This window comes from Zea mays, chromosome 10, assembly GCF_902167145.1.
Source record: "Zea mays cultivar B73 chromosome 10, Zm-B73-REFERENCE-NAM-5.0, whole genome shotgun sequence".
Taxonomy (NCBI): domain Eukaryota; kingdom Viridiplantae; phylum Streptophyta; class Magnoliopsida; order Poales; family Poaceae; genus Zea; species Zea mays.
Window position 1 is genome coordinate 121,144,852 of NC_050105.1, and position 12,941 is coordinate 121,157,792.

Here is a 12,941-nt window from a genome sequence, read left to right on the forward strand (position 1 = left end):
CACTTGCAGGTGTGGCGCCAGGGGACTTCGCTCGTCGAGGTAGTTGACCCCTTGGAATGGCGCGGCGTGTGGGAAGGCGTGGTCGCGCTGGGGGAATTGTAGGTCTTCCATTTGCGCGTGCTGTTGCAGGGGTGGCCCGTACTGCAGGCCGAGGTGGCCTTCGCGCATGTCTTCCAGTTGTGCGCGCTGTTGTAGGGGTGGCCCGTGCTGCAGGCCGAGGTGGCCTTCGCGCTGCATCAGCGCGATCTCCCGCTCGAGGTCCTAGGCCTTCTGCTCCTCGTCGCGTATCATTTGCCGCACCTTGGCGAGTGCAGACACACGCTGGCGCTTGGCCTCCAGTATCTCTTTTTGCCTCTGGAGATTGCGGTTCTTGATGCGCAAGGCGCGCAGCTGTAACTGTTCTTCCGCTGAGACGCCGAGGACTTCGCCGTCCTCGGCGAGGTCCACGCCCTCCGGTGGGGCGAAGCCTAGGGGAGGTTGCGGTTGTCCTTCGGGGCCGCAGGTGCGGAGAGCGTCGTCTTCGCAGGTGCGGAGAACGTCGTCTTTAGTAGCCTCTTGGTGGAAGGAATGGGTGAGGGTGAGGGCCTTGCCCTTTTTTGCGGCCAGCAGTGCTGCCTTCGCAGCCTCGTCAGCCTTCGCGCTAGCTTTCTTGGGTGCCATCGCAGGTGGTTTTTTCGTAGCACGAACGGTGGGCGCCAAATGTTGGAACTTGCTCTCAGGTGCAAGGTGATCCAACGGGGATGCGATGTGACGTAAACAGGGTTTTCGCACGAGATGGCAATAGCTCTGTTAATCTAGCCTCTCAAGGGCACTGTGCGGGGGTATTTATAGGTACCTGAGTGCCCAGCGTCCTGTGTTAAGGACGCATGTGCCCTCAGACACCTAGATTATCCCCGGAATATTCCCATAAAGCGGGGTTACAGACCGTAATTACAGAGGTGCCCTTACAAATTAGGCCCGTAATGCACAGCGGCTACGCAGGGCCTGTTACAATGGGCTGAAACACACGTGGGCCTCCATGCTGGACGAGAGCGCGAGATGGGGCGACCTCGTCACAGGTCTTCGTCCGGTGACGTATGGGACGAAGGGTGAGCCTGCCTGTTGTCTTGTCTCCGTTGATCCAGCGATTACGGCGAAGGCATCGAGCGAAGGGTGGCGTCTTCGCCTTCGCCCCAACAGTGTTGTACTAGGGGAGTCGTGAATCTGAGTTCTGGTAACCAAAACCCACCGCAAAACGTAGTACGGGTAAGAGCGAACATGGGAACATACCTTACCGATGATTTGGAGCCGTGAAGACCACTGTCTATGGCGCGACGTGGATCTGTCGTGTCTGTCTGACGTCGGCGAAGAATTCTGGTGGCCCTGTTTGATCTCTAACATCGACGGCTCCACACACATAAACCCTACGACTCGGCGATGCTCCCTGGTACCTCGCCTAGGCACCAGACAACAACAGTGAGCACTTTCCTCATTTCCTCTCTCTCTCTCTCTCTCTCTCTCTCTCTCTCTCTCTCTCTCTCTCTCTCTCTCTCTCTCTCTCTCGGTCGGTCGGTGCCAGTGGCGGAGGAGCCATTATGGCTTAGTATGGCACCAGCCATACCTAAATTTTTAAGATATTTATATTTTTTCATTATGAACAAAGAAGAAAGTGTGTTGTCGTGGATGTGCTAGTTTGATTCAAGTGGCATGTCCTGAGTTCAATTTATATTTCCTGTATTTTCTATTTTTCAGTCATACCTCATTTTTTTCTTTGTCCTCTGCTACTGGTGGGTGCTCGCGGTGGCGATAGGATGAGGAGGGGCCCTCAACTATTGCTCCATATATATACGTAGGAGATCCCCGCTGGGAGGGGCAGTTGTCGAATCTATGCTAATTTCTTGCAATCGGATTGCAACGGATTTTGGTTTGGGGCCGATGATCTGTTTGAATGACCGCTAAGAAGATGGTGCTGGCCACCTAGCCCCACAAACCAATGACAAATTCGCGTGCGTGCACAGTCAGGCGGGCTGACGGGAGGGGCCCACACAACAACGAGACAATTGTGGCGCCGAGCGCAAGCACGGGAGCTAGAGTGTGTGGCGTGGGGAAACTGGACCGCAGCGCGAGAAGTTAAGTCGGAGCATGGGACGGGAAAGGAAAGTCAGCCCATGGAGTCGGCTGACCATTTTCTTTTATCTTTTCTATTTTCTACTTTCTACTTTTAGTTCTCACTTTCAAATTCAATTTGAATTCAAGTCTGAGTTTCTAAATTAAGAGGAATGCTCAAACAAAAAATCCAGCATGTCATGCAAAATTTACTTTAGATGCATATATTTAATGGCTTTATTCAATGATCTAGGCAAGGGTTTGAATTATGAAATACACACAAAATAAGTATTTTAAGAATGATAAAATCCTTAAGAGAATAATTAGAAATATATTATTTGTCAAAGAAATAATTAAATCCTTATATAGATCTTTTTTTGTTAAATCTTTTCAGGAAACTTATTTAATTTAGGAGAGGTAACTTCAACGCTAAAGAAAATCTTTTAAAAAACTTTCTAACCCAAAATTTTGTGGGGGTATTTCACTAAAAGCTCATCAGAGGATTCTCCTATCACAATAACTCGAGCGATTCTAAGTTCACATTAATTTTAAACTGTTTTCATTAAAATGATTCCCACAAGTTTGATAGTCTGAATGCCTAAGATAACCCACCAGCAGAGAGGCTTCATTTTATGAGTTAACAAAGATACCCCGCTAAATTATGCACTCATTTATGGGCATTCGTTGCAACATTATTAGGAAGCTAAGAATCGCCGTTATGTATTTTGAAAAATGATGCACAAAATTGTACAAAAAAGCAATATAAACAAGCATATCGCCTAGTAATGGCTGCTAAAAGACAAACTAGAAACGTAATTGCGATAGTGTGCCTGTTCGCCCGCTGCCCTAGAAACACTATTGTATCCCCTGTTACACACACAACTTATCTTATCGTCAGTATCTCAGTAAGGCAAGACCGCAAGAGTCCAGCATCCAGTTCAGCGAAAAATTTCACACCCGCTGTGGGAGGGCAGGTGCTGCTGAGTGGCGTGCTACATTTGGATGATCGAACGATTGGAGATCACTTGGTTTTCTTGTCCTCCGTTGGCTCGGCTGCTGCTGCTGCAGCTGCTGGATCACTTCCTTCCAAAGTCTCCTGGGCTGCGGGTTCCTCCTCGCCTCCGAAGCCAAACTCGTTGACACGCTTCTTGTCGACCGGATATTTCCACCTCTGGTAGACGTATATCAAGAAGATAACATCTGCCAAACACGTCAGAGAGCAGTCAATTAGATAGAAGCCTGCGGAAGATTAAAAGAACAGAATGGTTTCCCTGCTGTAACTAGCAGTTATTTGACTAAAAGAAGTGATAGATCATCTTACCATCTCTGAAAACCGAGAGACGATGAAGCATTGGCATTTTAATGACGAATGCAAAAAGGTCATCAATTATAGTGTTGAGGAACTTGTAGGTCATTTGTCTCCATGGCATATGAGCAACAGACTTCAGCTTGTAGTTGATAAATAATTGGGGGCACATCATGATGAAACCTGAAGAATGGAAAGTTAATTATACAAGCTTCTAAGCTTATGTAGATTATCACATCAAATAAACTGGAGGGACAGTGGAATAGTTGCTTACCAAACATGTACACACAACTTGTCATAGAAGAAAGTATCCATGAGTACCAGCTCTTGTGCTTTTCATACTTTAGTGAATAGATAGAGAAACCGATCACAAGGAGGAAGAGGACATAGGTGAGGTACTTCATTGCAATAGCATCGTACTCTTTGGTCTTATTCTGTGCATATGATTCACGATCTCGGAACCTCAACATGGGAATTTTTCCACTTCTATCGACCTGGACACCATGAAAGAATTCTTTCATTTAGTGTACTAAAAGGTAAACCATCAAATATAGTTCTATTCTAGATCAACAATCTCATCATATAGAAGAAATATATATACCAAGTACCAACACAGAAAAAATCAGCAATCCGTATATCAAAAACACATCAAAGGGTCAATGGTGAGTAGTTGAGCATGAAGTAAACTATGCACTTGCAAATGCAGCATGACACACTAACTGGTACTGTAATTGAACAATAAGGAGGCAAACAAAAGAAATTCACAGTAAATAACTAGCACTAAATCTTTCATATGTTTATGACCTTGATTATGATTGGTAAAAATATTTAAATTTCAGGTGAAAATCACAAGGTCTACTTTGCACAATAAATACACAGGTAAGAGTGATGCAGTTCGTACTTCAATATGCATCGCTTTTCCGATCTTCCAAAACTCAATGCAAACACCAATTCCAGAGCTAGCAAGGATCATCCATGAAGTGTCATTGTCAAGAAGGTACAGGAAAACAATTAGTTGACACACAAAATTCAGAACCACAGATTTTGCCGATAGACCTTCCATGGACTTGTTCTTGTTCCAGAACTGAATATCTGAAAACAAAGATATAAGATAGTTGTTTGCAATAACTTGTTATTGATGCATAACACATCTTACTATACATTATGTTAGAAAAAACTATATATTGTACATACCATTTTTGAAGGCCAGGAAATCAAACAGAGAGTGTAATAGAGAAACAATCATAGTCAATCCAAGAAGATAAGGATTTCCTTCAAGGAAAACCCTCTGTGATACAAATATCAGAAAACAGTGAGCAGCTGGCAGACACAGTAAACCAATAAGGACAGAAACCACGTCTCAAGAATACAAACTACAAGTACATAATTTACAAGATAAAATGCTGCAAAGGAATTGGTCCCAACATATCCAAAAATGTTGAACTAAATGCGCTTTTGAGTATCCACAGCTGTATACCTTGAGTTCATCAGCCTCGCCTTCAAGCATACTTCCATAACTACGATGAACCTGGAAGGACTGCTCAATCTGTAAAAAAAACTGCCACTTGGTCATGCTAATAGGACCAACTTCAAGGTTTAAGGGCAATTCCTTCACAGACTCATTGAGCGCTATTAATTTATCCCTCAAAAGCCAAAACTCGTTGAAGAATACTGTAGGATAATAATCGCCTGTAGCTGGATCCACATTCAGATCTGTCAATCTATTGTAAAGGAAAATCAAAACCTTTCTCACTAAAAGCATGTAACTTTTCTATATTCCAGGCTTTCAGCAAAGTTTGAATTCGAACAATGCAAGTTTTGAAGGGAAAAATAGTAAACCAGTAACCACAAGCAAATTTGAAGTATATGTACTCAACACTCTGTAAGTGTAAAAGTGGAACTATCACAAAACAAAAACGATATATGTTACTATATGTTACAGTTGAAGGATACATGAAGCAACGATGGCAGGTACATTATTGTTGGGATACCTGTAAAGTATGAAACGGACAATGTCAATCATACATAGTCGATGTACAGAGAAAAGAGGAAACAAAAACAGCAAAGCTAATGCTATATTCAACAGCAGTAACAACAAAGTCTTGTTGTCATATGGTCAAGAAAAACATATACTAAAAATGGATGTGGTGCAAAACCTGAAGCTGTTAAGAGAAAAAAAAAACGCATGTAGTTTCACCTACATGTCAATATAACCTGAGCAGAACTTTGAATTTAACCATAATATCATTTAGTCTTAGTGTTACCTTGTGATTCCCATATGATGCACAGTTTTTATATAAAAATGGATGAGGGTTGTAAGTGGACCTGATAAAAGTTCATAAGTTATACAAATTCTTGATTCAGCAATTCTGATTCATTGTAATAACATCGACCTTGTTTAAAATAAACATTGCACTGGGAACTGAAAGTGTTTTATCACCAACTCGCAACTGTATAACAGGAGTGCCAAACTGCCAATGAGGCATAGGGCCAATACTACAATTTAGTACTGCATGTCAACTAACGAGGCAAGGTAACATGATTAATAGTTATTATTTGAAGCTGTCAAAAAGGCTGGGTGAGAAGTACAAATCAATTGCCAATGTTGCAGGAACATAATCCAATCTAGAAACAGAGCTTGATTTTGTGAATACCGTGTGAAGTCTTCAACAAGATTTACTGTTACATTTGGTTTCCAATAAGATAAATATTCAGTCGGACCCTCATCTTTATCCTCAAGTTCTTTATTCTCCTGCAGACCAAATTAGGATTTTGTTAGCTTGGAAGATAAAAGCAAATACCATAAGTTGGTAGTTCACATACTGAGTGACAAAGGATGAAAATAACAACCTTAGGTGGTGCTTGCTCTTCAGGCTCTTCTGAATCCCCAAGCAAGCTCTTCTTTTTACCAGCTTTTGATTTTGGCAAGAATGCCACAACAGCTAAATGACAGGTACAACATAATTAGTATTACATATGTACACGAGGTCGTATAAAGGAAGATCATGCTAGAAAACAATAACACATACGGTGCGTCCTCCCAAATGCAGATTTCTGCTCATATTCAGGATCTGTTGGGTCCACAGGGTAACCCGAGCGGGCAAAGTAAACATGAGCATACAAAGATCCATTATGCTTGAGAGCCTGTAACAGAAAACACACAAAATTCAAAACAAATAGACCATAGTTGCATGAAATAATGGTAAATGTTACTGCAATTAGTAGCCTACCTCTGAAGGGTAGTATGTTAATGATCGTGTTCTAGTACTGGTAGGTCCCCATACTGCATATGGTATGTTTGTCTCATGCCAAATAAGTGCGTCATCATTAGCAAAATCATTGAACTTGTCACTCTCTGATAAATACATCCACATATCCTGCAGAAACATAGCCACAATGCACTTGGTGTTGAGCAACTCAAAAATGACTACTGACTAAGAATGAACTCTGCACTATCCATTTTGTCAATTATGTTTTATACTATAGCAACAAAATCTGCATGGTACAATTACAGAGTTTGATAGACATATGTGTCATTTCTGCATTAGAAATATCCATAATGCTTTGTCTTATGCCATATGATTTATCGCATATCATCAAGGGAAATATAAATGCATGGTGAACATGGTCCACAGATGTTAACCGGTGAGGCATATCAAAAGTAAGTGATCCTTGATCTTTGAACACATTCAGCTTTTAATCAACATCTATTTTAGGATCTCATGAGAGAATAAGATAAACAACAAGCATACAGAATAATCAACTTGATCATGTGTAGCACAAGGCAATCTCTTTGATTGTGAAGACTTAAATGACACTGCTGTTTTCAAATAAGAGTCAATTCAAAATACCAGAAAATTACTTCCCAGGACAAGAGGAACGTTTGATAACATGCTCAATATTTTGCCACATTCAGCATTATCACAAACACAGAATCCAACAACCAACCTTGAACCCACCAAACTTAATCTAAACAACTCAGACATTTCCACTCCACCGTAAACATATCCAACAACCACTCTTCCATCCTGAACAGATTATTCGAAAGTCAAACCCTAGCTTAAACACTATATCAATTCAAACACAAAGTCACCAATAGCACCAAGCCTACTTATTCACGCAACTTGCTGAATTCAATAGCATCCTGTCATGATGACCAAAGTTCACAAAACTTCAAGCATTTATACTATTTCTGAAAAATCCTTAACAACTACTCCATCGTCTCAGGATATAAGACGTAACCACCTCTGCTCTGGTTCAAAGACCATGATTCTCTCTATCAACACTAGTATTAATGCATTGATGTCCGTACCTCTAGAGAGAATGCGCGCCTTATATCAAGGGACAAGGCTAAAAAGTGGTTACGCCTTATATTACGAGACGGGGGGAGTATCAGCTTAGCCTGCTGAGTACTGAGATCCAATTAACACACCCAAAGCAAGATCCCTTTTCTCACAATAAAAGGAATGCTGATTGTGCAGAGCACCAATACGAGGTGATCAGCAGGCCCTAAAATCTCTCTCTTGCACTCGAACCAAAAAACAAATGCTTCAGCATCCACGAAGAGTAAGTCCTCTTAAGAACAGCATCCATAAGCATAAGTACCCCTAACGACTGCAGCTTCCGGATCACAGCAACCAAAGGAAAGGTCAGAGTAAATCTTAAAATTACCTTAGCATCAGAGCAAACATACAAAAATTACCCGCACTGCAGAACCTGAACCCACTGACAAGCAAACATCGACAGACCTAAGACGCCTCTTCGAACCAAAATCTCGCCCACTAACAACCAAGATGACCGAGGGCGTTCTCACCATTGGCTCGCCCTTCTGGAAGAGGTTGGACATGAGCATCCCGGGGTCCGCGGGCGGGCGCTTGGGCCCGAAGAACTTGGCCGCGAAGTACCAGAACACCGCCATCCGCACGATGCCAGAGATGCTCTGCCCAAGGCCGCCACCGCCGCCCTGGCGCCCCGCGAGGCCGCGACCCTGCGGCTGCGCCTCCGCGGCCACCGCCGCCGTCGGCTGCGACATGGCCGCCGGGCGCCGGCGAGCTGGATCGGAACGAGGTGGAGGGGCGCCTAGATGCGAATGTAGACGAGGTTTTTCGGTTGCGTTTTTTCTCGGTCGCGTGGCGCTTTCGGGGTTTTTAACCGGGGACGGTTTTGCATTACTTTATATTGGATTTTATTACAGGTAAGGGCGTGAGTTATTCCGTATTTAAGGGTGTGTTTGGCATGGCTCTGCTCCACCCCAGAGCAGCTCTACTCTAAAACTCTGGGTGGAGCAGCTCTGCTCCAGAGTTTAGATTGTTTCTCATAACCAGTGGCAATGGCGGGTAAATAACTCAAAACTCCATTACTAGGTTGCTTTTTTGGAGTTTTCAGAGCAGCAAAAGAGGTACTCCAAAAAATTGTACTGCAGCTCCAAAAACTCCATAGAGTTTACAACTCTGGAGTTAGGGTGTTTGGCATGCTCTGGCCAGCTCCTCCTTGGAGTTTTGCTCTGGAGCCATGCCAAACAGGCCTAACTGTGTGTAGAGCAGAGTCCTTGTTATCTTGTGTGTTGTGTTTAGATATGGCAATGGGTACCAGTGACTCAATATTCGATGGGTATTTACTCCATTAGAGTATATATGTGGACTAAATATTTTATCCGTGGGTATGTTATTGGGCAAAAATCTTCACCAAATGGGTAAACGGGTATTAGAACGTTCTGCCTTCATCCATACCCGTTAACTCGTGGGTATAAAATACCCAATATAAACTTAGCCAAGCATAAACTTGGACTTTAGTCATCCATCTTTTTTACTATTTAACAACCTTTTAGATCATAATATCATAGAAGGCTTAACGACAATTTAATAACCATGTAACGAAATATGTAATATGCTATGTAGTACTATCCTAGTGTTACTACTTTATCCAATTATTTTTGGTGTGTTGAATGTCCATCTTTTTTACTATTTAACAATCTTTTAGAACATAATGTCATAGAAGGCTTAACGACAATTTAATAACCATGTAACGAAATATGTAATATGCTATGTAGTACTATCCTAGTGTTACTACTTTATCCAATTATCTTTGGTGTGTTGAATGGATGGTGTCGGCGTTTCGAACCCGGGGGTCCCTGGACCGACGAGTAAATTGTCGCCGCGTGCCCCAGCCCAGATGGGTCGGCGCGAGACGGAGCGCGAAGGGGGGAAGAAGCCGGAAGGAGACAGGCGTAAAAGGGGAAACCCGCGGCCTTCGTGTTTGTCCTACGCCCAGGTCGGGTGCGCTTGCAGTAGGGGGTTACAAGCGTCCACGCGGGAGGGAGCGAGCGTCGTCCCGTCCTTCCCCGCGCGGCCAACCCTCTGTAAGAGGGCCCTGGACCTTCCTTTTATAGGCATAAGGAAAGGATCCAGGTGTACAATGGGGGTGTAGCAGTGTGCTAAAGTGTCTAGCGGAGGAGAGCTAGTGCCCTAAGTACATGCCATCGTGGCAGCCGGAGAGGTTTTGGCACCCGGTTCGTGTGGTGTCGTGGCCGTCGAAGGAGCGCTGGAGCCTGGCGGAAGGACAGCTGTCGGGGCTGTCGAGTCCTTGCTGACGTCCTCTTGCTTCCGTAAGGGGGCTGAGAGCCGCCGTCGTCATAGAGCATGCGGGGCGCCATCATTACTTGTTTACCGGGGCGAGCTAGATGGGACGTCGGTCTTGTCCCTCGTAGCCTGAGTTAGCTTGGGGTAGGGTAATGATGGTGCCTCCTGTGACGTGGTCGGTCCGAGCCCTGGGTTGGGCGAGGTGGAGGCTCCTCCGAGGTCGAGGTCGAGTCTGTCTTCCAAGGCCGAGGTCGAGTCCAAGCCCCTGGGTCGGGCGAGGCGGAGACCGTCGGCTGAGGCCAAGGCTGAGTCCGAGCCCTGGGGTCGGGCGAAGCGGGGTTCGTCGTCTTCCGGGGCTGAGCCTGAGTCCGAGCCCTAGGGTCGGGCGAAGCGGAGTTCGTCGTCTTCCGGGGCTGAGCCCGAGTCCGAGCCCTGGGGTCGGGCGAAGCGGAGTTCATCGTCTTCCGGGGCTGAGCCCGAGTCCGAGCCCTAGGGTCGGGCGAAGCGGAGTTCGGCGTCTTCCAGGGCTGAGCCCGAGTCCGAGCCCTGGGGTCGGGCGAAGCGGAGTTCGTCGTCTTCCGGGGCTGAGCCTGAGTCCGAGCCCTGGGGTCGGGCGAAGCGGAGTTTCCTATGGCGCCTGAGGCCGGACTTGGCTGCTGTCAGCCTTACTCTGTCGAGTGGCACAACAGTCGGAGCGGCGCAGGCGGCGCTGTCCTCTTGTCAGGCCGGTCAGTGGAGCGGCGAAGTGACTACAGTCACTTCGGCTCTGTCGACTGAAGGGCGCGCGTCAGGATAAGGTGTCAGGCCACCTTTGCATTAAATGCTCCTCCGATACGGTCGATCGGCGTGGCGACTTGGCCAAGGTTGCTTCTTGGTGAAGACTGGGCCTCGGGTGTGGCAGAACCACCCGAATTATTCCAGCTTAAGTGCCTAAGTCACGCCTTAGGGGCCGTAACACACTTAAATCAGAATAACCCGTCAGTCCCTCAGATCTAGTCTGATAGAGCCACTTAACCAGGATCAAATTCCACAATCTCACTCGAAGGTGAGTCACAGAAGAAATACAATAAAACAGGAAACCTCAAATTAAGTACTGAGTTATTACATAAATCGGAGTTTTGAGTAGCAATTAAAGTTCACAAAATAAAGTGCAGCGGATAATCGATGTCGTCGGTATCGAGGAATCGGGCAAGGCCTAGCCCACTACTCCTCGTGCTCCTCTCCTGCCGGAGCAACATCCCACTCGACCGTCCAACCCGGTGGCAGGGTGGTAGGCCAAGTCACACCATCAACCATTTCCTGAATGGTACCTGCAAAAATTGTGCCACAAGCAAGGCTGAGTATACTAATACTCAGCTAGACTTAACCGGTGTGAGGAGTCTACTCCTCTACCTCTAGACTATGCAGCTGTTTGGCTGAGGGGTTTGGTTTGCCAAAAGCACTAGCTGTTTCTAAAATCAATTTTTAGCTTTTCAAATTCTATCATCATTAACTTAGCTAGATTTGCTCCTTCTAAGCATACATGGTAACAATCATTTAGTTCCATCAACAAGTTATCTCATGTAACCTCATTTCACTTCTTACTCGATGCAGTACAAGGAATCAAGCAGTCTCATTAGCTGCGAGAAGCAGACGATTCGAATCGAGTTTTAACCTTGCAAGGTAAACCTAAACACACGACATGTCAGGGTACTCCGACCCCACACATGACAACCGTCCTCATCGATTCCTCGTTCGCGTCCAGGCCTCACCGCCTTGGCATACAATGCTCCACTGACCCCGGCTGCCGCCGTGCAGTGACCGCACTTGTACCCACCATAGCTAGCATGGGAGACCTAGTCTCAGGTCGCATGAGGGATAAAGTTCGCGCCCGGCTTCACTCAGGTACTAGGTTTACCGGTTACCATTTTTCCCGGCATGTGCTTAGTATGTTCAAAAGCATGACTCAGGTATCCACACATTAATCCTTAATTCCTTTTTCCCATCTCATGGACAAGGCATCCTCCCTGGATCCAAGTCCATAGACCAACATAGATCCCGTTATCAAGATGAATACAATCAATTCCTGACCTCGCGCGAGTGCTAGAAAAATCACTCGACTTCTACCGAGATCCTGATTAGCAAGCAGCTACTCGACCTAGCATACTAGTATTCATCTCAAAAAGGAATCCTAAGTTCATGCAACTAGAGGTTTCAAGCAACTCCTACACTTAAGTGCACATACAATCCTACAAGCATTAAGTGTAGTAAAGTAGCATATAATAATACGGTTATGCATAAAACCGGGGCTTGCCTTCAATTGCTGGGGCTGCGGGGAGATCCTCAATAGCAGCCTCTTAAGCCTGCTCCTGGGCCTCCTCTTGGACAGGTCCTTGCTCGGGGATGAGCACGTACACTCCGTCGGCAAGATTACAATCTAATGAATGCAATACGTAAGATATATGCATGATATGATATGTGCTTTTAGAAATCACAACTTTAAAGGTGTATGATTTTTCTTGAGCTAAACAAGGTTAACTTTGCTTATATAAGTCCCTTGGGTGGTATACTTGGTAATTTGGTTTAAACTTAGTTAAGGTAAGTAATAGATTAAATTTTGGGGTTCCACTGAATTCCTTTTGAGTCCTAGGGAGAATTGATAAGTTCTTAAGTTAGACTTATTGGGGTGAGGTTTATTTCTTCTTCCCTTTTCCTTTATTCTCTTTAATGTTTTGGAGTAGGTTTGAACTACAAGTTGCTTTTATAAAATTCTAACAATTCTGCAAAAATTACAGTGGCTGGGTACTGGTGTATGATTCTCTGTCTCAAAATTTGGGGATCAGAAAGTGAATAGTTTTCTCTGGACAAAATTATTAAATTCTAGGGCAGAAGGGGTGCTTTGAACTACAACTATTATTTAACAGTGGGCAATTCTCCAAAACTTATTTTTGCTGGCTTTTAGGTGTTATAACATGACTTGATACAAATTTCTA

The 12,941-nt window shown here is 44.9% G+C and overlaps 1 protein-coding gene across 1 annotated transcript; it reads right to left on the reverse strand.

The window, feature by feature from the left end:
• Positions 1-2,780: 2,780 nt before the first annotated feature.
• On the reverse strand, positions 2,781-8,493 carry LOC100272567 (uncharacterized). The gene is made up of 12 exons (NM_001147034.2): positions 8,205-8,493; positions 6,622-6,768; positions 6,421-6,535; positions 6,242-6,333; positions 6,046-6,143; positions 5,345-5,382; positions 4,869-5,104; positions 4,586-4,679; positions 4,293-4,483; positions 3,666-3,885; positions 3,407-3,574; positions 2,781-3,285 (listed from the first exon to the last, which is right to left on the reverse strand). Exons 1-12 carry the CDS (start codon positions 8,421-8,423, stop codon positions 3,107-3,109), a joined length of 1,797 nt encoding a protein of 598 aa, NP_001140506.2. The 5' UTR covers positions 8,424-8,493; the 3' UTR covers positions 2,781-3,106.
• Positions 8,494-12,941: the final 4,448 nt, after the last annotated feature.